Source organism: Haliotis rufescens, unplaced genomic scaffold, assembly GCF_023055435.1.
Source record: "Haliotis rufescens isolate VD_foot unplaced genomic scaffold, xgHalRufe1.0.p SCAF_1, whole genome shotgun sequence".
Taxonomy (NCBI): Eukaryota; Metazoa; Mollusca; class Gastropoda; order Lepetellida; family Haliotidae; genus Haliotis; species Haliotis rufescens.
In genome coordinates, this window is record NW_025963779.1 from 21,356,350 (window position 1) to 21,378,673 (window position 22,324).

General features: G+C 39.8%; 2 protein-coding genes across 5 annotated transcripts; one reads left to right on the plus strand and one right to left on the minus strand.

Annotated features, from left to right (window-relative positions):
• Positions 1-1,146: 1,146 nt before the first annotated feature.
• LOC124114601 (chromatin accessibility complex protein 1-like) lies at positions 1,147-4,161 on the minus strand. Its single transcript, XM_046475264.2, has 3 exons — positions 4,029-4,161; positions 2,440-2,560; positions 1,147-1,901 (listed from the first exon to the last, which is right to left on the minus strand). Exons 1-3 carry the CDS (start codon positions 4,149-4,151, stop codon positions 1,825-1,827), a joined length of 321 nt encoding a protein of 106 aa, XP_046331220.1. The 5' UTR covers positions 4,152-4,161; the 3' UTR covers positions 1,147-1,824.
• A 163-nt stretch (positions 4,162-4,324) lies between these two features.
• Positions 4,325-20,800, plus strand: LOC124114599 (elongation factor 1-delta-like). Of its 4 annotated transcripts, XM_046475260.2 has the most exons (10): positions 4,325-4,386; positions 6,214-6,322; positions 8,792-8,812; positions 9,182-9,259; positions 11,653-11,722; positions 13,719-13,900; positions 14,644-14,707; positions 17,782-17,907; positions 18,997-19,064; positions 20,648-20,800. In XM_046475260.2, the coding sequence occupies exons 2-10, from the start codon at positions 6,215-6,217 to the stop codon at positions 20,732-20,734; spliced, it is 804 nt and encodes a 267-aa protein (XP_046331216.2). In that variant the 5' UTR covers positions 4,325-4,386; position 6,214; the 3' UTR covers positions 20,735-20,800. The 4 variants fall into 4 exon arrangements, with proteins under 4 accessions (XP_046331216.2, XP_046331218.2, XP_046331217.2 ...); XM_046475262.2 differs by lacking the exon at positions 9,182-9,259; XM_046475261.2 differs by lacking the exon at positions 8,792-8,812.
• The last annotated feature ends 1,524 nt before the right edge of the window (positions 20,801-22,324 follow it).

Here is a 22,324-nt window from a genome sequence, read left to right on the forward strand (position 1 = left end):
TACCTGCTGCCAATACATTGTACCTGGCATTTGGGATGTCATAACACTCTTGCCTCCTATACTGATACATGTCACAGGACCCGTGAAGATCCGGGCTACAATAGGTCTTCAGCAACCCATGCTTGACGTGAAAGGCGACTATGCTTGTCGTAAGAGACGACTAACAGGTTTGGGTGGTCAGGCTCTCTGTTTGTTTGTTGTTTAACGCCGCACTCAGCAATATTCCAGCTATATGACGGCGGTCTGTAAATAATCGAGTCTGGACCAGACAATGAAGTGATTGACATCATGAGCATCGATCCACGCATTTGGGATCGATGACATGTATCAACCAAGTCAGCGAGCCTGACCACCCGATCCCGTTAGTCGCCTTTTACAAGCATAGTCGCCTTTTACGGCAAGTATGGGTTGCTGAAGACCTATTCTACCCCGGAATCTTCACTGGTCTCAGGCTCCCTGACTTGGTTGATGCATGTCATTGTATCCCAATTGCATGGATCGATGCTCATGATGTCAGTCACTAGATTGTGTGGCCCAGACTTGATTACTTACAGACTGCCGTCATATAGCTGGAATATTGCTGAGTGCGGCGTTAAATAACAAACAAATAAACAAACCTGTCACAGTACTTGAGGCATGATAGATTTGTGCCATTTCAGCACTGAACCCTCTATGTTCATGTGTCCCAGCTACAAGAGGTTGTGCATAACTTGCATGGTTGCATCTGAGATTGTTAACTTGCATTGCGAATGTGGCCTGCTTAACAAGAGGTCATCCAGTTTGTGCTCAACTTAGTGCCTTCTGGTTAATTTAGGTTCATTCTGATGAGGTAACACTAGGTAAGACCCAGTAGATATCAGGCCGGGTTATTGCACACTCTGTAAACATTCCTTTCTGAAAATTGATACAGAATTCATGCATGAATTGATACATGGGTATTATTCAGTGATGTCTCAGTGTTATCATGACAGCCTTACTGAATAACATGATACTCACCAAAACATTTGTGAAAATTAGCATTCATGTTCAACTGACCCACGTTGGACAAGAAGTCTTGAGACTATGTTGAGTGAGTGAGTGAGTGAGTGAGAGTGCTTTGACCACTAACCAACACCCCCAATCAATAGAATGAAAATCAAGAAATCCAAGTATTGTAGGTGATTTATTCTCAGAAGGTCTACTCTACACCTAAGTACACAATTATTCTCAAATATACACAGAACAATAACTCATCATTCAGGTTACCTGTACATTCAGGGTTTGAAAGAAAGGGCAAAGCTCTGTGATCACACCTTATGCTGTTCATGTTCGGGTGGTGTTATCACCGACCATTATGAAGCAGGACATCTTTCAATCTTCTTGTGCCATGATCTTAAGTAGTACTTCCACCTATCATCTCATAGAACACCTCCGGTCTTGACATTTCTCGGATTGGTTGCAGGCTGGAGAAAATAGTTATCCACAGAATAATAATAGAGCTGAGATCTTGCCGATGTGACACTATTGTCCACTGAATGCATACAAGGAACCTTGGTCACTGTCAGTGAGCCACAAGCTGCTCCTGCTGCTGCTGGACATGGACTGAATGCTGTAGCAGAATCCCATAACATGGCACTACTAGGGTTCTCTATAATGAGCAAAAAGGACATGTAGTCATCTCCATCCGTCATGATCCAGATGCCATGGTTACTGGATACTTCCAACAAGCTGGAATCTGAATGTAGGAGGTATTACAAATCTGTTGGCTGACCATGGCCTCGCTAGTTCCTTCAGCTCCTGTCCCAGAACGTACCAAGAATGTCTCTGTTCTGACTAAACGGACCATCATGTATCCACTTCACTATCTCCATTCTTCATCATTTGGAAAAACTCTTTTGCCTTTATCTTCCGTGGGATGATGTCTGTATACAAACAAGTTAGAGGTTTAGGCTGATATACACCTTGTACAAAATGTTCTGAGATCGTAAATGATTACTGTAGTATATTTGACTATTGCTGCCCTGAAGCATACAGAGGTACATGAAGAGACCTTTGTGTTACATTAACAATCTGCAGCCATGCAGCTAGTCAGAAGTCTGGATCTAGTAAAATGTCTTTTGGTTAAGCCTAGCTCATAAAAGTCCAGAAAAATCAGAGTTTTACATGTAATAATTTTCAAATAAATCATCATGAGTCAAATATGTGAGGTGATCTGCTGTTTTAAGCTGTATTTCAGGCATATCATAGCACAACCAGTCACCATCAGACCATGACAGTGCAAATCAAATCTGGGATTCCTACCCTCAACAGTCACCATGACTATGGTTTCCACAGACCTAGAAATCATTGCTGGGCAAATCGTTATCTGGGATTCCCACCCTCAAACAGTTACCATGACTACAGTTTCTTCAGACTTAGAAACCATTACTGGGCCAATCATTATCTGGGATTGTGTTCTACCTTGTAAGAACTGCAATGTTTCTTCGGTGTTGACAATTTCTGCTAAGTCTTTGTAATCAACTAAGCTCTGATCCTTGCTCTGTTCCAAGGAGAATCTTGCCAGGGCCTGGATGAACAGTTCCTGTAACCATAGAAACATTATAAAGGTTGATTCATCTCGGTTACCTGAATGCCACAACAAAATAGAGGTCCACTACGTACTAAAACAAACAATATACCCCGATATACCAGAGGTAAAACAGTGTTACATGTCACTGGCAGGTGATCCAAAACATTCTGTCTCAATGTTAACAATACAAATTTTGCCAAGTTCTTTTTGGCATGTTTATATACCTTACACTATGTAAACCAATTTGCACTTTACAGAACATTAAGAAAATTAAAATAGGGACCTGCAAACATTATAAACCAGTGTACATCTTCAGAGTACAAACTATGCATTCATCTTATCAGTCGGGGACAATAGCCAAAAGCCCGAGTCTAGTAAAATTCTGCTTAGTCTAGTAAGCTCAACTAGTGACTGTCCACATAATTACAGGTGGATAGTACAACCATGGTGATTGAATTAATTAGGATCACACATCTGAGTACTGAAGAATATTACTGTCTTGACTCATTGAGTGATTTTAATACTTTACTTCTGTAAATTAGAACTAAACATGCTAAACTGTACATCTAAAAAAGTTAATTAGATAGTGACCAAAAGAAAAGGAACATTGACTGAATTCAAAAAGAAATGTGGCCCCTTAATCAAATTTCTAGCTTTGTCTTATTGATCCCAGCAGCCAGTACGTAATGGGAGTGTGGCCAGTCAAACCAGTGTTTGATAATGTTGATACTATGAGCAACATTCTATGACCTCGGGAACATGGACACACAATCCTCCAGACCTCTGGGAAAGTTTTCTTTGTTTGTTTGTTTAAAGCAACACTCAACAATATTCCAGTTATATCACGGTGGTCTGTAACTAATTGAGTCTGGACCAGACAATCCAGTGATTGATGTCATGAGCATTGATCCATGTAATTGGGATACAATGACATGCATCAACCAACTCAGCGAGCTTGACCACCTGATCCTGTTCGTCACCTCTTACGACTAGCGTAGTTGCCTCTTATGGCAAGCATGTGTTGCTGAAGTCATATTCTAACACGAATCTTCACGGGGGTTAGGGAACATGGTAGACACACAATCAGCTAGATCGTGGAGAATGTGGACACACAATCAGCCATGTAAACAAAACTGATCACCAGTTCCATTCAGTTGCCACGTAAGACAAGCAGAGATTGTAGGGGACATTTCTAATCCGGGTACCTAGAGTGGAGCCTTGCAAGATAAGAGAGCAGTGGTCCATAACGATTACTCAGTACAACAGATGCCTTATACCAGTGCTATGTAGTGTGCAGCACTGCATTAAAGCGTTAACGTTCCCCTGTGTCTGCTTACAGATCATTAAGCAGTGAAATGGGGGCAGTCACAGATAGCAGGTTCTCGGTGTGTTTTTTTACGATTATTTGGAGGCCATGCTCTGGGAAAATTTTTAAGGAACAAGTTTTTTTTTTTATTACCAATCAAATAACCATACACACCGTTGCCTTGCCCGTAATGAAAAGTGCCTCTTGACTTATACTTGAGACATCTGGTGAACTTTTCATGATTGTTTTAACCCGCGAAAGGGGAAGTATGCTTGTAGATTTGTCTTTGTCCGCCATATTTACAGGAAATGTATTTCTTGTAGTACCGCAGCAAATATAATAAATCAAAACATAATTTGTGACTTTTATGTAAGTCTTCTTAGAATTTAAGGATTAGGCTAAAGAATTTATATAGTTAATATATTTGTTACATTAAGTATGTGTTATTCACCCCGAGTCTGCGTGCACGTGTAAGTAACTTCCTTTTCAATTTCCCCACGGAAGCACTTGTCGGCTCAGAAGAACTTGTAAGGTATTCGACCTTAAATCGCCTCAAAGAATAAAGCTTTTGGACAATTTAATTGTTTCAAGTATTGGATGGATACACGCACTGTTTAGTTTTGGAGAAAACCTACTCAGAATTGATAAATCAACATAAATATGAAAAAAGAAGTACGATAGCCGTACCGGCTTGTCGAACAGTAAAATCGGCACTCAAACCTCTAGCCTAAGTAACTTGTTGATAGCTAAACCGTGATGGCAGATTCTCATAGATTTCCGAGAGGTTCTATCCGCCTTATCACTCGCATCTTTACCTATTATGAAACGTGGGACTGAAACTCCCCATGTTCCGAATCCTAATGGCAGGAACTTGTGAATCTGTACATGAACGTAGGCGACTTCATATTTTCATAAACAATCATGGTATTGTCCTAATACTGGTTACCATCATGATATCAATCTGTACATGAACGTAGTCGACTTCATATTTTCATAAACAATCATGTTATTGTCCTAGTACTGGTTACTATCATGATATCAGTCACTGGATTGACTGGTCCAGACTCGATTATTAACAGACCGCCGTCATATACATGTAGCTGGAATATTGCTGAGAGCGGCGTAAAACTTCAAACCCAACCAACCAAATAGTTACTAATAACATAACATTCTAGTTAAACATATGATATTACCACAGTGTCATTTGACACTGTGAGTGAAACACAATACAAACAAAGCGTTAGTTGAAAACATGTTTGTATTCCGATTAATGTTTTGATTGTGTATGGATTCGATTTTTTTGGTACGAGTCATCCAGATCATTAGATTCAAGTGGGTACAGGTTATTTAACATTTGGGTATTAGTCAACCAAAGAGGTTTTGGTATGGGTCTCTGTGGGTAGTGCTGTTTTATGCATTCGTTTGATCAGGTTGAAGATTTCCAGCAAAAGTGTTTTAAGCCTTTTTTTGGACAATCTCATTAACCTGGACCAATTTGCCACCAAAGCTTCTGAAGCGGCATCACCTTTACCAGCTAAGCACAAGATTTCTCTCCGTTATGAGTGTAATCTGATTGGATGACTGTTTTCAGTTGTCTTTAATATAATATTGAAAACAAAGTTAAGGTACCAAATTGATCTATAGTTTGGTAGGTAATGAATGAAGTGCATCGCCGATATTCTCTAAACTTTTTCATACATGGTTTTGGCAATACACCCAAAAGAATATAGTTTTGTGTGTAAAAAAAGGTTGTCTATATTAACTATTGTGAATGCTGTGTCAAGGGTAGATGCACAATTAAGTGAACAGCAACAATTTGGGCAAATGAATAAACTAAATACATGTAACTTATTACAGACCCTCTGATCTTGTATTTCCTAACTGGGTTGTCTTTCCTCAAACATATATGAATATTATTAACTATGTAATAAGAATAAAACTTATTAACAGCAGGGTTCGAAATCAACGTATGACCTTGTAAATTCAGAAATGAGATTTTCTAGTGTAGACAACTTGGAAGCAGATAATATTTGTGGACTAATGTGACTATAAATTAATTTCTAACCCTGTTAACATGAGAAATGTGATCATAGCAGTGATTACCTAAAGAATAATCAGCTCACATCTAAAGGAACTAAAACAAATGATCTCTTAAAGAGATATGGGCTATATTGATTGTGAATAGATTGCTACTGGTGTGTTTTGCATGTTTTGTTTGACCCCAGACAGAAATATATAATCTGAAGCCCATCCTTTCTCTGATCCCTTAAAGGTTGATGTCCGACAGTTTAATGTTTTGCAGTATTTCCTTCTTCGTAGACTATTATAAGAAGGCTCATTGTGAAAACCTGTCTTACAGAATGGCCAATCCTCTGATGAATGAGTCTGTTTGGTTCCACCAACAGAAATTTGAGCAGGCAGAAGCACACTATCAGCAAATACTAGCTGGTACCGCAACCCCCGGCCAGGTGAGCTACAACACCAGTCAGGAATTGTAGTTTCTTGAGACCATGTTCTCTTTTTCACAATGGTCAGTGGTCCCTTATCAATTGTTGACTCCTCATTTCAAATGTCCAGAGTCCTTTACTTCTATTGTGTCCAAGACCTCAGAATGCGTGTAGGCCTTAGGATTTTGTAGGACAACTAAAACCTTCACTAGAAATGCTGATGTCAATAATCTTGTTGTATGTGTTTGTGTTGAACTGTCTAATCTGATTAACCTGTTGACGAGCAGCTCACAACACAGGGCATGTTTTTTGTGAACGTGGAAAGCTGAGAACAATCTTTTTAGTCTCAAATACATGATGCCTGGATGAGAATTGGCAGGACAGATGACCAGTGGAAATGTTCAGTGGTAATATTTGGCTTTCCTTTATCATTTCCATTCATCCGAAGAAATCTGCCACCTGATTAAGTTTTTCTGTTGGCCAGTGTTTGGTGTGTAGATGTATTTATACTTGGCAGTTTGTCTGTGTTTTTGCAGTATTTATTAGCGTGATGAAAAAATAATTGTTTTCCCAGTTATTCATAACTACAATAGACATGCCAACATTACGATATGCTGCAACCGACTCCAACAGGATCCAATGAAATGTTACAAAGTTGGTAACAAACAGTAATCATGGTAATGCTTGAACTAGTTACGGATCTCTCTGAAAATAATAATGAAATTACGTTTTGACGAGTTTGGGTAAAAATGCAATTTAAAATATGATTTATTTTTCTCAATACCATATAATACTGGCATTTAGTTATGTGTTAATGGTGATTACTGTTTTGTTAAAAACGTATCCTAGATATTCCTAATTCCATCAATGCTGTGTTGACATCTCTGCTACAAAAGTAAACGTTAAGACATTATGCAGTATTCATGATACTTACACCAATGTTTCACTACCCCATGTTAAGGTGTCTTCCCTTTCCACTCTCACCCTTTTAATTAGAGTAAGAAGTTTTAATGAATGGATAATTCAGGACGATATTTTGTAGTACCTGGACCTTGTAGACTATTAGTACAGATGCTAGCAATTCTAGTGGAGTTTGTCATGGACTGTCATCCAGAATTGTTGTTTGCTTGGGTCGGTTGTCCTGCAAGGTTGTCCTAGATATAGTTTCCCATGTACGGAATCCCTTCGCTTTTCCAGTTTTGATGGAAAATATAAACTTTTGTTCTGGTACTTGAGAATAAGCTTTCCGTTCAGGTATATTTATCAGGGAACAGTCTCTTCCTCATTTGACCCGAAGGGCCATTTGGGCTTCTTGTGGCTCGTTGTGTTGACATTGTAGTTAACGCTTACATTGTGTGGACAGGCTGTATTATCTGTTCTCCATTTTGAGGAGGCTTGTATTTTTCAAGATGTCATATTTACTACACAGTACTACATGTTTTTATATGGGATGCATATTAAGCTGAAGCATTTAGCATGTTTATTAGCCTTAATACTGACAACAGGTGAGACCAACGCACCTAAAAAGTTTGAATTCTAATAGCTCTCAGGACACCTTTAACGTAGACAGACTAACTTGGGCTAGAAGGCTAGTGCCAGATTGTGTCCCTGTTACAGAAACCATGATAATGAAGGCTGAAATGTTTTATGAATAATAGTGAATGTCACTAGGCCATTGTATACAATATTGCAAAAAACAACAAGATTCACATGGTTACCCTGTGTGTTGCTGTACCCTGACAGAGTGTATCATTGCTTATGCAATCGACCACTGGGTTGTCTGTTGGTTATTCAAAGTTGCTGTGGTCTAACTGAAATATTGCTGACTGCGGTGTTTATTCATTTTCTCAAATTAAGGCATATGATGAAATGTGTGATGTGGAGAGAATTTTATCAATGATAGTACCGTATTCGATGCAATAAGCGCCCAGGGCGCTCTCAAAATTAGAAATAGGGGCCTCTTATTAGAATATTATTTTGGTTAAAAAAAACAGAGTTGAAAGATAAATTTCGTGGTTTATGCTGACAGCCTGAAATGTTTATATATGACGGATATATTTTTCCAGAATTTAATTGGCCATAATTAAGGGTGCATATAACACACGAGTGCGTATTTTACGCAAATAAATAAGTCTTTTGTACATCGATCAATGGGAAGGGGTGCTAATTGGGATTGTTCACTAGCCAATATATTAGCAAATACCGCCGTGGGAGCTTGTTAGAGCGGGGTGCTTATTACGTCAAATATGGTATGTGGAGCAACAGGTGTTTGCATCCAATGCTTCTCCCTCAGCGTACGCTACAGTTTGGACCAGGTGAGCTACAGACCCCCCTGTTATTTTTTCGAAGATCAGACAGTTTCCATGTGTTATTTTCTATCTGTATTTATGGCCAGCATTACTGCATATTGTTATTTGTTAGGTTGATCTTGGAACAAAAATCTGTGTTACACGATTTAATATGTTTCTATTTGTCTTATATTCTTTAAAGCGCACACGGTCTGTACAACAGGTAAACTGTCTTACCTCGTACCTCATACAGTTACCATGGTAACATGTAAAGCCAGTTAAAGACGAGAAGTGCATGCTTTCCCATCTGTAATGATAACTAAGATGAAAAGATAAATTGAGATGAGTTCGATAAATTTGTTTCGTCAGAATTAATGTTTTAAAAGAATGACAAATGGTAATGATGGTAAACAATTTAACCGTATTGTCACCAACAGTTGCATACATCATCTATGTCAGTTTCTTTTCTTATTTTTTTTCTCCTATGCTACGTTAATGATTTCATACAAATGTAACACGATGCTGTAATCACACCCATTTGACACATTGAAATACCTATTTATTCAGTCTATATAATGCTTATGTTTTATAGGGCAAGCAAGGGGGAAGCTCTCTTGTAAATGAAATAGCTCAGGCCAGGCAAGAGATATCAAAACTTCTCAAGAATCCTGTGAGTAAATGCAGTCTGCCAAGACATGATGCCATATCCTTGGTCAGGGCCCTGTTTTGTTTCCCAACAAGCCCTAATGAAGGCTATTACATCAGTTTTGTTAGCACTGTTATTCTCTAATGCCTGTTGCCTTTCGTAAAAATGCAGCTTTTAGATTAGTTTTAATTTCAGTCTGGCAATGGTTGGATGTTAACTGTTGTATATGTGTGTCCCCCACACCCCTGGTTGGTTTGTTTCGGTTTATGAAATTGTGAAATCATTTTTACTTAACACCCATTCCCTCCCCCAGCAAATTAACTGTTGTTTGTTTCTTGGTGGTTGAATATTTTTAGTACATTTTCACATCTTTTATTTCTTGATATTAAAATTTGATTTTAAATGTTTTTATTGACCTATCTGAGGAAAATCTATAGAAGTCATGAAATGTAAAACCGATATTGGAAATCTCAGTTGATACTTTAGCTTCATGCATGTGTTATTCCAGTGATGTAGAAACCACAAATTGTTTATGTGAACCAGATTTTGAGCTGTCTTGGTATGCTAAGAATTCTGACATTCAATTCAATCTTTTTCTCGTCAGTTTGTTTCTTACTTGTGTTGCTTGAGCTATGTCATTGAACTCAGTACACATGTACCTGGCTTGCATCGTCAATAAGAAGTGCATGTATTATGTACCAGCTTACAGCCCTAATACCTGCATATGTGTAGCAGCAGCAGCAGCAACAGCATGTCACTCATACTGCCAACGTCTTTGTCACAAATTATTCTGATACTAATGCTCTTTGAAATAGAAATCAGCTTGCATGTTTTTGTTAATCTAGTTTGTCATATAACTGTGCAGTATGTACCCAAATAAAAATCCTTGAGACACAACTTTTCACGAACACTTTTGCAATTTGCACGGCATAATCAGATTTACTTGTTTGCATGTTGATTGACAAGGTGGAGTGTTTTTGTCAACACCTATACACCATGCAGGTCTGAGGTAGCTCCTGTAGTCATGATCAGATTCACTTGTTTACTGCCATAGATGTCAACAGCCCAGGTGAACCAGTTTCTCCACGGGGGATTCTGAGAGTTGGCTCTGAATAATCATGCATACTTGTCATCCTGGTTTCCTTGTTGTAGGGTAGCCCAGCAGTTAAAGTGTTCACTTGTCACACAAGCCCCTGGTTTGGTTCTCAGATGTGTACAATATCTGAAGCCCATTTCTAATGATATTGCGTGAATATTGCTAAAAGCAGAGTAAAACCTACCTCTCTCAATCACCTTGCTCCAACATTGGTCTGCATATGATAAACTTGAGTTGTATTGTGGTATTATTTCTTGTTGCTATGGTTTCTGTGTGGTTTCCCCAATGTAACCAGCGAATAGCACTTATTCACATTCCCTTTTCCTTTATACAATATAACTCTACTTGTAGTACACACGGTCAATGTTAATGTCTGTTTGCTCTGCTTGCTGCAGATTGCTGTCACAATATTTACCATATATCTCATCAGGCTCTTAACATGTGACATGCTATAACATGTCTTACACGTTTAACCTGTTTTACAAAACAGATAATGTTTAAATAAAGAAATTTGTAATGATAAATTTCATCAGTAATATAATAATATTAATTTGGAAAAAAAGATATTGATTACTGTGAAGTGATTATGTAATATTTATTGGGTTAAAGCTGACAAAAACATCACTGGGTATTTACCAGCCTGTTATTACCAGGCTCCAGCGGGATTCTGGCCTGTATATCTCCCCTACCTCATCCTTGTCTTAAGCTCCGACTAATGAGGATTAGGAGTCATGGTGTTGGGACTGCCTGGATCAGTGCTGTCAACCAATAGTCTGCCTAGCTGAGACTTACCTGTCCTACTGCTGACCAGCTATATAGATTTGATCTGAGTGTGTTACATATGTAGGCAGTCAATAATATTAATCGGTTACAAATGTATTACACATTAGAATACTATTATAAAGATATATTATTTTCAAAGTCTTGTTCCATAACGGAACGATTGCGTTACATATTACAGATGAGTGTATTTATGTGTAATTATTCATAAATGATTTGGAAATTAAATCAGAATTATATTTCCCTACAGTCGATTTATAGATGCTTTAAATCAGCACTTGATCAGTTAGTTACCCTAAGGTCAGTGAGGAATTTGACTTGTGACAAGGAGTCGGCTAAGATGATCATGTCCATATCGTAGACGAAACTTCTATGTGTATCTGTTTACCTGCAACAGTTCACTTCTGTGAGTAAGAAAATACCTGTAGCATGTTTAAGGAAGAAATATATGTAACCTGCTGAGGGTTGCCTCTACCTGCAGGATGCCAGACTTAATGCTGAGGCTGGTGATGGAGTCTCACTGCATGATCACTTCTTTCAGATTGCAGGTGGAAGTGTGCCGCCCGGAAAAATGGACTCTCTAGAGCGTGAAAACAGGGAACTCAGGAAAGGTAGAACGCCATGCTGTCATACTGTTTATACTCCTGTCTGAAAGTTGAGTGATGTTGTGTCATGGCCAGCTTGTTTGACCTCCGGTGGCAGCATTGGCGTCTATAAACATCTCATTTGGAAACCACTGGACCAATGAAGTTGAAACTTCACATGCCTCGGAAGATGACACCTAAATTTGTTCAAGAGGTTCTAATCCATCAGCCTTATTGAAAACCTATTTATGGTCATTCCTTGGTCGGTATTGTTCAAACCCGTGAAGATTCCGGGGTAGAATAGGTCTTCAGCAACCCATGCTTGCTGTAAAAGGTGACTATGCTTGTCGTAAAAGGCGACTAACATGATCGGGTGGTCAGGCTCGCTGACTTGGTTGATGCATGTCATCGTTCCCAATTGCGTGGATCAATGCTCATGACATTAATCACTGGATTGTCTAGTCCAGACTTGATTATTTACAGACCGCCGTCATATAGCTTGAATATTGTTGAGTGCGGCGTGAAACAACAAACAAACAAACAAACAGTATTGTTCAAAATGTAATGAAATGTGGTGTATGTGTAGTTAGTAGTTGGCCTCAACATGTATGGTCTGTTTTTTGGTGGTAATAAAATTTTGACCTTTATTTTATCTTTTCACTTTGGAACATGCCCTTAAATTCTTTCAAAATGCTCTTCCATGCATTTCCTCAGAAACCACTTGACCATCACGAGATTTCACATGCTTGGTCAAACCGATGATGACATAATTTGTTCAAGAGCTTCAAATCTGATTTTCGATCTGGCTGCCCTGGCAGTTATGATTAGATATATTGGAAAACGTTTTTATGGCTGTTGCTCAGCCATTTCTTCTTAGTATGTAATGCAATGCCCTTAAATTCTCACAGTGCATTTTTGGCTCTGTAAACATCTTATCGGAAATCACCAGACTGAGGAAGCTGACCTTTGGCATCTATATTTCTCCTAATGATATATTTTGTTCGAATTGTAATTTGTTATACTATTGGCCTCAGTATTTATGCAGACAAAATTTAATAGTAAATCTGACATCTTTCATTAAGTGGCAGTCATTTTTAACATTTACAGCTGTTGATTACATATCCAGGTGAGCTTCAGTGTGATGGCACCCACTATTTTTAGAAATCTTGATTGATTCCTCTCATTAAGTTTTTATGTATACATTTCATACATATCAAAGGAATGTTAAGTCACTTAGTCAGTGTAGGAATACACTCTAACAAGGAACTGTCCTGGTGCTCTGCACAGATGGTAAATTTTCATTTGTATCAGTTCGACTAACCGCAGGTGATGGTATATACCATCAATTCCTTTTACATTCGATCATTGTTACACATTCTGCATCACTTAGTATTAACTAAACCTAACCTAAAATAATGTTCATGCACTCATACATCACTTTTTGACCTTACTGTCTGGATACCCCTGTGTTTGTTTGTTTGTTGTTTTACGCCGCACTCAACAATTTACTTGGATATGTAGTTTGTTTGTTGTTTAACGCCACACTCAACAATATTCCAACTATATGATGGCTGTCTGTAAATAATCAAGTCTGGACCAGTCAATCCAGTGATTGATGTCATGAGCATCGATCCACGCAATTGGGATCGATGACATGCATTAACCAAGTCAGCGAGTCTGACCACCTGATTCCGTTAGTCGCCTGTTAAGGCAAGCATGGGTTGCTGAAGACCTATTCTTCATGGATCTCCACAGGTGGATTTCCCTGTGGTATCAGCAGCCTATGCGGCTCATAAGAGGTGACTGATTGGGTAGTCAGACTTGGTAACTTGGATGACTGCATGTCATCATCCCCTGACGGCTTGAACTGTCGCTCGTAATATCAATCGGGGTTGTCGTGTCTAGATTTGCTTGTTTACAACTGTCAACTCGATGGAATATTGCTGAGTGTAATATTATTATTAGATATGTATATTGTTATGGAGAGTAGTGTTTAATGCTAGTTTCTCCTCCACTACCCCAGTTACTGATGAGCTGCGCGCGATGGTCCTGAAGCTGGAGAACCGAGTGTCGGCGCTGGAGAGAGGATCCGGCGTCCCAGCAGCATCAGCATCAGCACCTGCAGCAGCAACACCATCCAAGCCTGCTGACGACGATGACGACGAGGATGATGATGATATGTTTGGAAGTGATGATGAGGAAGAGGTTTGTGGATGATACACACTATCCGTAGCCACAGAGTGGGATGAGGATGGATATAGGAATGGGTGCTGTCAGTCCCTCTGCCCTGCCGTCACATTTTGTTGCTGGAGCAATACTCAAAGATCGTTCAATATTTCTTGATGAAACTATGCACAGATATAAGTCTAATCATGAACTGGTGACTTGTACATTTTCCATTACAACAAATAGGACTTAGGTGTAAATGAGGGTAGGGATTGTTTCCAGAGTGTAACTCAGCGAATGTTTAATATTTCTTGATCAAACTACACAAATATTAGTCTAGATATGATCTTGTGCAAGACAGCAGCCTGGTAGATAGTGCAAGATAGCAGCCTGGTAGATAGTGCAAGATAGCAGCCTGGTAGATAGTGCAAGATAGCAGCCTGGTAGAAAGTGCAAGATAGCAGCCTGGTAGATAGTCCAAGATAGCAGCCTGGTAGATAGTACAAGATAGCTGCCTGGTAGATAGTGCAAGACAGCAGCCTGGTAGATAGTGCAAGATAGCAGTCTGGTAGAGAGCAGCCTGGTAGATAGTGCTAGACAGCAGCCTGGTAGATAGTCCAAGATAGCAGCCTGGTAGAAAGTGCAAGATAGCAGCCTGGTAGATAGTGCAAGACAGCAGTGTGGTAGATAGTTTATTCATGTGTTGATGCCTATAGTGTGAGGAATATGGTAGCATGATGTGGTTCTTCAAGACGATGACTGTTTGTGTTGTGTGTCTTCAGGCAGCAGAGCTTGAGAGACTGAAGGCCGAGAGAGTGGCAGCCTACAAAGCAAAGAAAGCAAGCAGTAAGTTCACTGACATGTTTATAGTGATAGAAAAGGGAAGTAAGTTATAGGAAATGTAGCTTCTGATGTTATTTCAACACCTTGTTGCTTTTGCCTACCCTGCCAGGAAATGATGAGAGTGTTGTCACAGCCCACTGAGTTTCTACCTCATGTATGACTCCGATGTCATGGAATACCAGGGATTTTGAACTATGCATTTTAACCATTAATTTTTTAGTAACTTTTGGTCCGTTGACATTCAGAAAAATATCAAACTTGAGCAACTAACGGTCTTCAGCATCCATTCGGTACCTCACATTCTATTTATTCTCTATATTTATGAAGCTGAATGCAGCTAATCGATCGTAGCTTGAAGACATGGCCACTGCATGGTTTGTCTTGATTACTGAATGTGGCATTATGCAACTATCTTATTGAAATCAGATCTTAGTTCTTGCTGTCGCTAAGCAAAGATCTGATGACCTCCCATTACGGGTATCGGCAGAACCTTTCATCCAACTTGTTGGAGTGACAGTCGGAATGTGTTTTCTAATCATGCAAATTTGATGCAACCTTGAAGGTTAACACGAGGTATTCTGAACGACAGTAACTGGTTGTATGACTGATTCCAACATAATCATTGTCTATCTCCCGCTTCAGGGCAGTGGTGTAGTCTGGTGGTTAAAGCGTTCGCTCGTCATGCTGAAGAGTGAGTGAGTGAGTTGGGTTTTTAACGCCGCCTTTAACAGTATTCCAGTTATATCGTGGCGTGTCAGCTTAATGTGGGAGGAAAGCCCGAGGTGATGCAGGTCTCAGACGTTTACCACTTCAGTGAAACCCACGAGCACGGGTATGGTGCTGACAAACCTAGAAACCTAATCGGGGCGAACCAGGATTCAAACCCTCAATCATAGGTTTCTGGCGTGTCCAAGGGACGCAACTCTGCACAGTGAATCGCGGAGCCTTTTGATTCCCCACTTGGGTACAAAGTGTGAAGCCCATTTCTGGTGTTCCCCGCCGTGATATTGCTGGAATATTGCTAAAAGCGGCGTAAAACTATACCCACCTACTCACTATCTCTCACTTCAATGTGATGAACATTCGAATGGAAGGTGGGAAGTACTGTCATACAATCTAGGCCGTCTATTAGTCATTCCAAAATGTTCTTTTGTTCAGTTTTCAAATTTTGAATTGAGAACTTTGTCAAAGCGTAGTCCAGAAGGGAAGTGGCCACCTTGAAACTAGCGCTGTATAGCTCAAGCTGCTTTCTGATTGGCTAATGTCGACTTCATGTTAGTCATTTCATTGGTAGGTCAAAGTTTGCGAAGGGTTGTTCTGATGTGACCTGTTATTGGATGTCCTCAGATCTGTGTTTATCTGTAGTGAAAACAAAGATCTGATTTTTATAAGATTGCTTTAAACAATAATCAAACAATCCATCCTTAAATTTGTAGTATGCTAATACAACGTATAGATGTAAATGCAAAGTGAAATATCAGTGAGAGATTAATGTGAGTGCTACTGTTATCACTGTGGACAGGCAGTCTGACCTTGTCAGACATTGAAGTTTTTATAGAGGACATTGGTGAAAACTAGGGCTGCAACGAATACACTATGAGGCGAATACAATTCATATCACGAATATAGGGTAACGAATACGAATATTTATTCACAAATACAAAAACGAGTCAGCAGTTGATGTATAATTGATTATATTTAGTGAAAAATAACAACATAAATTATTTGACATGGTTGGATAATTTGTAATATATTATACATTTATATACTGCATTTATTCAGGTACTAGTATCTGCTCAAATACGATAATGACCGGTGACCACAATACTGTCATATTATATATATGAGTGTTGTCTTTAAAGAAATCTCTGCATATAATATGTTTTTATGGATATTTTTAGATACAGGGTATGTAGATGCACATGACTGCATGTTCGTAAATATTCGATTCTAGTGACTACGAATAACGAAATCAATTCATGAATAGATACAGAGTGAATCGTAACAGCCCTAGTGAAAACCACCCACTTGTTCTTCCTGAACACTGTACTGCAGTCAAAACTTGTAATACATGTTACAATGGTTACAATTCACTGTAAGTAAGGCATGGATGACACGTCTCAGATGGTTCAATGGAAATGGTGTTGGTTGATGATGAGCGTGGTTGGGTAGTCTCATGGTAACAGTGTTCTATATGAGAAGGACCCGCAAAAGGTGACTATGCTTGTCGTAAGAGGTAACTAACAGGATTGGGTTGTCAGACTCGCTGACTCGGTTGATGCATGTCATCATATCCCAATTGCGTGTATCGATGCTCATGATGCCAATCACTGGAATGACAAACAAACAAATAAATCTATATGTGAAGCCTTCTTCTGGTGTACCCCACCGTGACATTTCTAAAAGCACACACTCACTCACTCACTCACTCACTCACTCACTCACTCACTCACTCACTCACTCACTCACTCACTCACTCACTCACTCACTCACTCACTCACTCACTCACTCACTCACTCACTCACTCACTCACTCACTCACTCACTCACTCACTCACTCACTCACTCACTCACGGTAGTGCAGAAATATTGCTAAATGTAGAGTAATGCTATATCCACATGTGGTGGTAGTGGGGTTGTCACACATGCCTACCCACATTGATGCCTATCTCAATACAATATGTATGCTGTACCTATTTTGTGTCGTTTTTGCATGGTCAAACAAGATGCCATTGCTATCAACCAGTATGTGCTTAACTTGCATGACTGGTCCCAACTTTCCTGTTACAACCATGCAATCAGATTTAGCTTTTGTTTTAGTGTAGGTGTTGAGGTAACACTAGCCTAAGTTAGTAAGTAGTTATCAGGCCGGGTGATTGCAAACACTTGTAAAGGTTATTTTTTCAAAACTGAAACAGCCTAAAAACGTGAATCGATTCATGGGAAGATGTATCATGTATCATGTATCATTTGGTGTTCAATTGTGATGGTTCAATAATCATCAGTTGTTAATAATGTGTGGTGACTGGTGAGTTACAGTTAGCTATGTCCTGTCCTAATATGTGTGTGATATAACAGAGCCAACATTGATTGCCAAGAGCAACATCATCCTGGAGGTGAAGCCGTGGGATGACGAGACAGACATGAAAGAGTTGGAGCAGAAGGTTCGCGAGGTGTCCACCGACGGCCTCAAGTGGGGCAGCTGTGAGTAGCCACCACCATTTGTGTACAGCCATTATGGGGCAAGGGATTTTCAAGTATTTACCAGTATTATCTTTTCCATGAAGTTGATAAACATTATACAGTTTGTATGTTATAAATCAAAACTGGGCTGGGGGGTAGCCTAGTGGTGAAAGTGTTCATTCATCATGCCAAAGACACGGGTTCGATTCCCTTCATGGGTACAATGTGTGAAGCTGCAAGTTGCATAAAACCAAAATCACTCACTATAATTCATAACAATATTTTCATTACTTAATTTTATGACAATATACCCTCAGATTAATTTACTTTTGTGATGTAACTTGGAAATTGATCCGCATGTTATTCTTTTGCAACTTTCAATCTGTGGTGTTAAAATTAAGTCAACAGTACACGAGGATTGTGGAGTATAGGTGTTGTTAAAAAATGTGTGTTTTAGAAGGAAAGGGAATGTCTGTCCATGGCCCAGTGTAAGGGACATAACTCTGGAACACTTGTTGGGGAACGGGTGGCCCAGTTGTCTTAGGGGCTACAATTCGCGCGCAAGAAAGCAGTGATCATCTGTTCTAATCCTAGTCCGCCTTGATTATGTTCACCCTGCATCACTTCAGGCTTTCCTCCCACATTAGGCTGAGGTGCCGTGATATGACTAGAATACTGTTTAAAGCGGTGTTAACCCATTCTGGAACACTTGCATTCATTTTGAATGCTGTTCCACAGATGGCGTAGACAGGATCGTGAACCCAACAATCATGATGCAGCCAGACCCGTGAAGATTCGGGGTAGAACAGGTCTTCAGCAACCCATGCTTGCCGTAAAAGGCAACTATGCTTGTCGTAAGAGTCGACTGATGGGATGGGGTGGTCAGGCTCGCTGACTTTGTTGATGCATGTCAATGATCCCAATTGTGTGGATCGATGCTCATGATGCCAATAACTGGATTTACAGACCGCCGTCATATAGCTGGAATATTGTTGAGTGCGGCATTGAACTGCAAAAAAACACCTTGGCCACAGTTTGATTATGATATGTTAGAAAGTTTTCCTCAGTGTCACTTTGTGCATGTTGTGTGATTTCCTGTTTGTGTTCCAGCCAAACTGGTGCCGGTTGGGTACGGTATCAACAAGCTACAGATCATGTGTGTAGTGGTAGACGACAAGGTACGTGACTGGTATACCTGTTCCTTCATTATCCTGCATATCTCCATCTTATGACACCCAGGACCCATTTTCCACCAAAGCGTCGTTTGGATAGAGCATGTGCCCTGAGGGAGGAAAGTCTGGTTTCAATTCCCTGGTTCCTTTATAAGTGGTACTTGCTACCCGGCACTCAGCATTAATGGGATAAAAAAGGACTGGCCGGCTTGGAGTCTGTATTATGTGTCTGAGTGGGGCATCCATATCAAACTGCAGCATTGTATCTTGGTGGGCCCGCACTATAAGACTTGACACGTCTGGACTAGTACAAGCAGCCACACACACACTTGCATGCATGTCACTGTATGAGTGAAATAACCTTGAACGCGATGTTAAACCCCATTTCACCTTGTTTTGCAAGTGACATCACTATCTCTAGTATCACCCACTTTACACAGAATTTCTCTTGGTCATGAATTTTTTGTTGTCATGCAAACTACCCCAAACGAAGCTATGGCAAATAGGTCCCGGGTATTTATGGTATAAAATTGAAGATGTAACATGCTTGATAGTCAAGGATACCAAGGCACCACTGTATTATCCCTTCACAAGTTAACTGTGATTATATGGTCAAAGTCATATTGGATGGGGTTAAGCCATTAGTATATGCAGGAGGAACAAGCACTCTTACATCACACGTGCCCTGGTTATGCACAGTTATTATTTCCAGTAATAGCAGCCCAAAGTGTTGCTATCTCCTTAAGATCAGATCTCGCTGCTTCTACACAAAGATCGGACATGCCATTACAGGTCATGTCAGAATGACCTTTCGCGAAGTTTGAACAACCACTGAATGACTAACAAGAAGTCGACATTAGCCAATGAGAAAGCAGTTTTCTCTAGCTCCATGGCACCAGTTTAAGACTGGCAACTACACTTTGAAAAATATTTTGACAAAGTTCAAGATGTGAAAATTGAACAAAAGAGCATACTGGAATGTCTAATAGATGGCCTAGAATATATGGCGCTACTTCCCATGTGCAATGAAAAATCACTTCCATTCAAATGTTTATCCCATTCAATTGTACAGCCCGTAACTGTCGTTTGGAATACCCTGTGTTAAACTTTTCACGGTTGCATGATTAGAAAACACATTACGACTGTCACTTTCCTGATTTGGTAAGGGACACTCTGATTGGTCAGATGGAACGTCGTTCTGATGTGACCCGTAATGGGATGTCCTCAAATCTTTTTTTTGCGGTAGTGAGAACTAAGATCTGATTTATATGAGATTGTAAGTGTTGGTACCGTTTGCACATCTCCACAGCTAACAATATCTCATTTGTTTACTTCTTCAGCTACATAACAAATCAATACAGATTGCAGTACAGACCTATGTAACACGATGTACTGCAACACAAAATTACTGTTACTGAAATAGCCATTGTTGATAGCCATGTTAAAAAATGAAGTGATCATTCTTTTCTAAGATTGTGTGAATTTTTTTTGCAAAAAGTATAAAGTGTATAGTTTGAAGCGGTACAGCTTTTATGTTTCAATGGTCTGGAATGTTTTCGCTGCGCTATTCATGTGACATGTTGTTACAGGTTGGCACAGACTTCCTGGAGGAATCCATCACAGCTCATGAAGACTTTGTACAGTCAGTTGATGTTGTAGCATTCAACAAGATCTAATATCAGTGTATACTTTTTATCATGTACATGTCTTTCGTCAGTTACAAATAAATGCTGACACCTCAAGCATGTTTTGATTTTTTTTCCACTTGGGAGGCAAGCAATAAAAATCCTGGTAATTATCAGGAACTGGTTGTTGAGGCACGAGTCAGTTTTTGCATTCCAGGTTGTGTTATTCTGTGTAACCCTGGGTAAGTAGCCTGTTGATGGGCTACGTCTATCTGGTAAAACTTTGTCATTACAAACTCCATGGGACTGTTGAAATTTGTTTATATCTGTAGTTTGTAACTCACAACACCTTGTCTTCAAGTACATCCACTATTAGTGGTGTACATATTCAGAGTCTACTCTTCAGCAACCCATGCTTGCCATTAAAGGCGACTACGCCTTTCGTAAGAGGCGACTGACAGGATCGGGCGGTCAGACTTGCTGATGTGGTTGACGTGTCATTGTATGCCAATTGCGTAGATCGATGCTCATGATGGCAATCACTGGATTGTCTGGTCCAGGCTCGATTATTTACAGACTACCATCATTTACCGGGACCATTCCTGAGTGGCATTGAACAACAAACAAGCAAACAAAACAGAATCTAATGTTCACAATTTTGGAATGAATGTACCAGGATGTACTCCATTCAAACTGAATCACCATTCAAGGTCATGGACATGCTCAAGTTCATTTATACATCATGGTTTATTTGTGATAGTTACAGCAGATATTAAATTGGCATTTGGAAGCTGTAGTATCAGTGAAAAGAGGGCTGACGTATAGATTTCAACTTCCTCCTCTGTGTGACATTTACATAAGGTGCTACTTTATTCCTACCCACTGGTTGATTAAGGTACAATCACCTGTACTGAAATGTCACACTGAAAGAGTTGTGAAAGTAAGATCCATGTCAACCGAGTCTGGGGGCACGGGTGGCCCAGTCGGGTAAGGCGCCGCGATTCGCTGTGCAGAGTTGCGTCCTTTGGGCACGCCAGAAACCTATGATTGTGGGTTCGAATCCCGGTTCACCCCGATTATGTTTCTAGGTTTGTCAGCACCATACCCGTGCTCGTGGGTTTCACCGAAGTGGTAAACGGCGGAGACCTGCATCACTTCGGGTGTTCCTCCCACATTAAGCTGACACGCCGCGATATGACTGAAATACTGTTAAAAGCGGCGTTAAACCCAACTCACTCAGTCACTAAACCCTGTCTTCACAGTTACAGAATATGACTTTGTAGGCCATGTTCACTGTATTTAGCACCTCACTCGAATAAGAGCCTCCTGACCATCTTCCAGACCAATATGTAAGTAATCTTTTCAAGCTGCATCGTCTTGTGCATATTACAGGTGTTTTTACACAGTAACCACAGCGGTAGAGATAGGGTATGTAACTGCCTGGTAACTATTGTCAAAAATGTTTTAGTTTTATTGATGTGGATGTTTTAGCTAGTCTGTTCTCAAACGCTTGATCTCTACACACTTTTAACTTGTGTATGGTTTTCAAAAGTGCCCCATTTGTCAATGTTCTTAGCACCTGGGGTGCTTATTATGGTGAATATGGTATATATAATGTATTGTGTAATGGAGACAAGACAG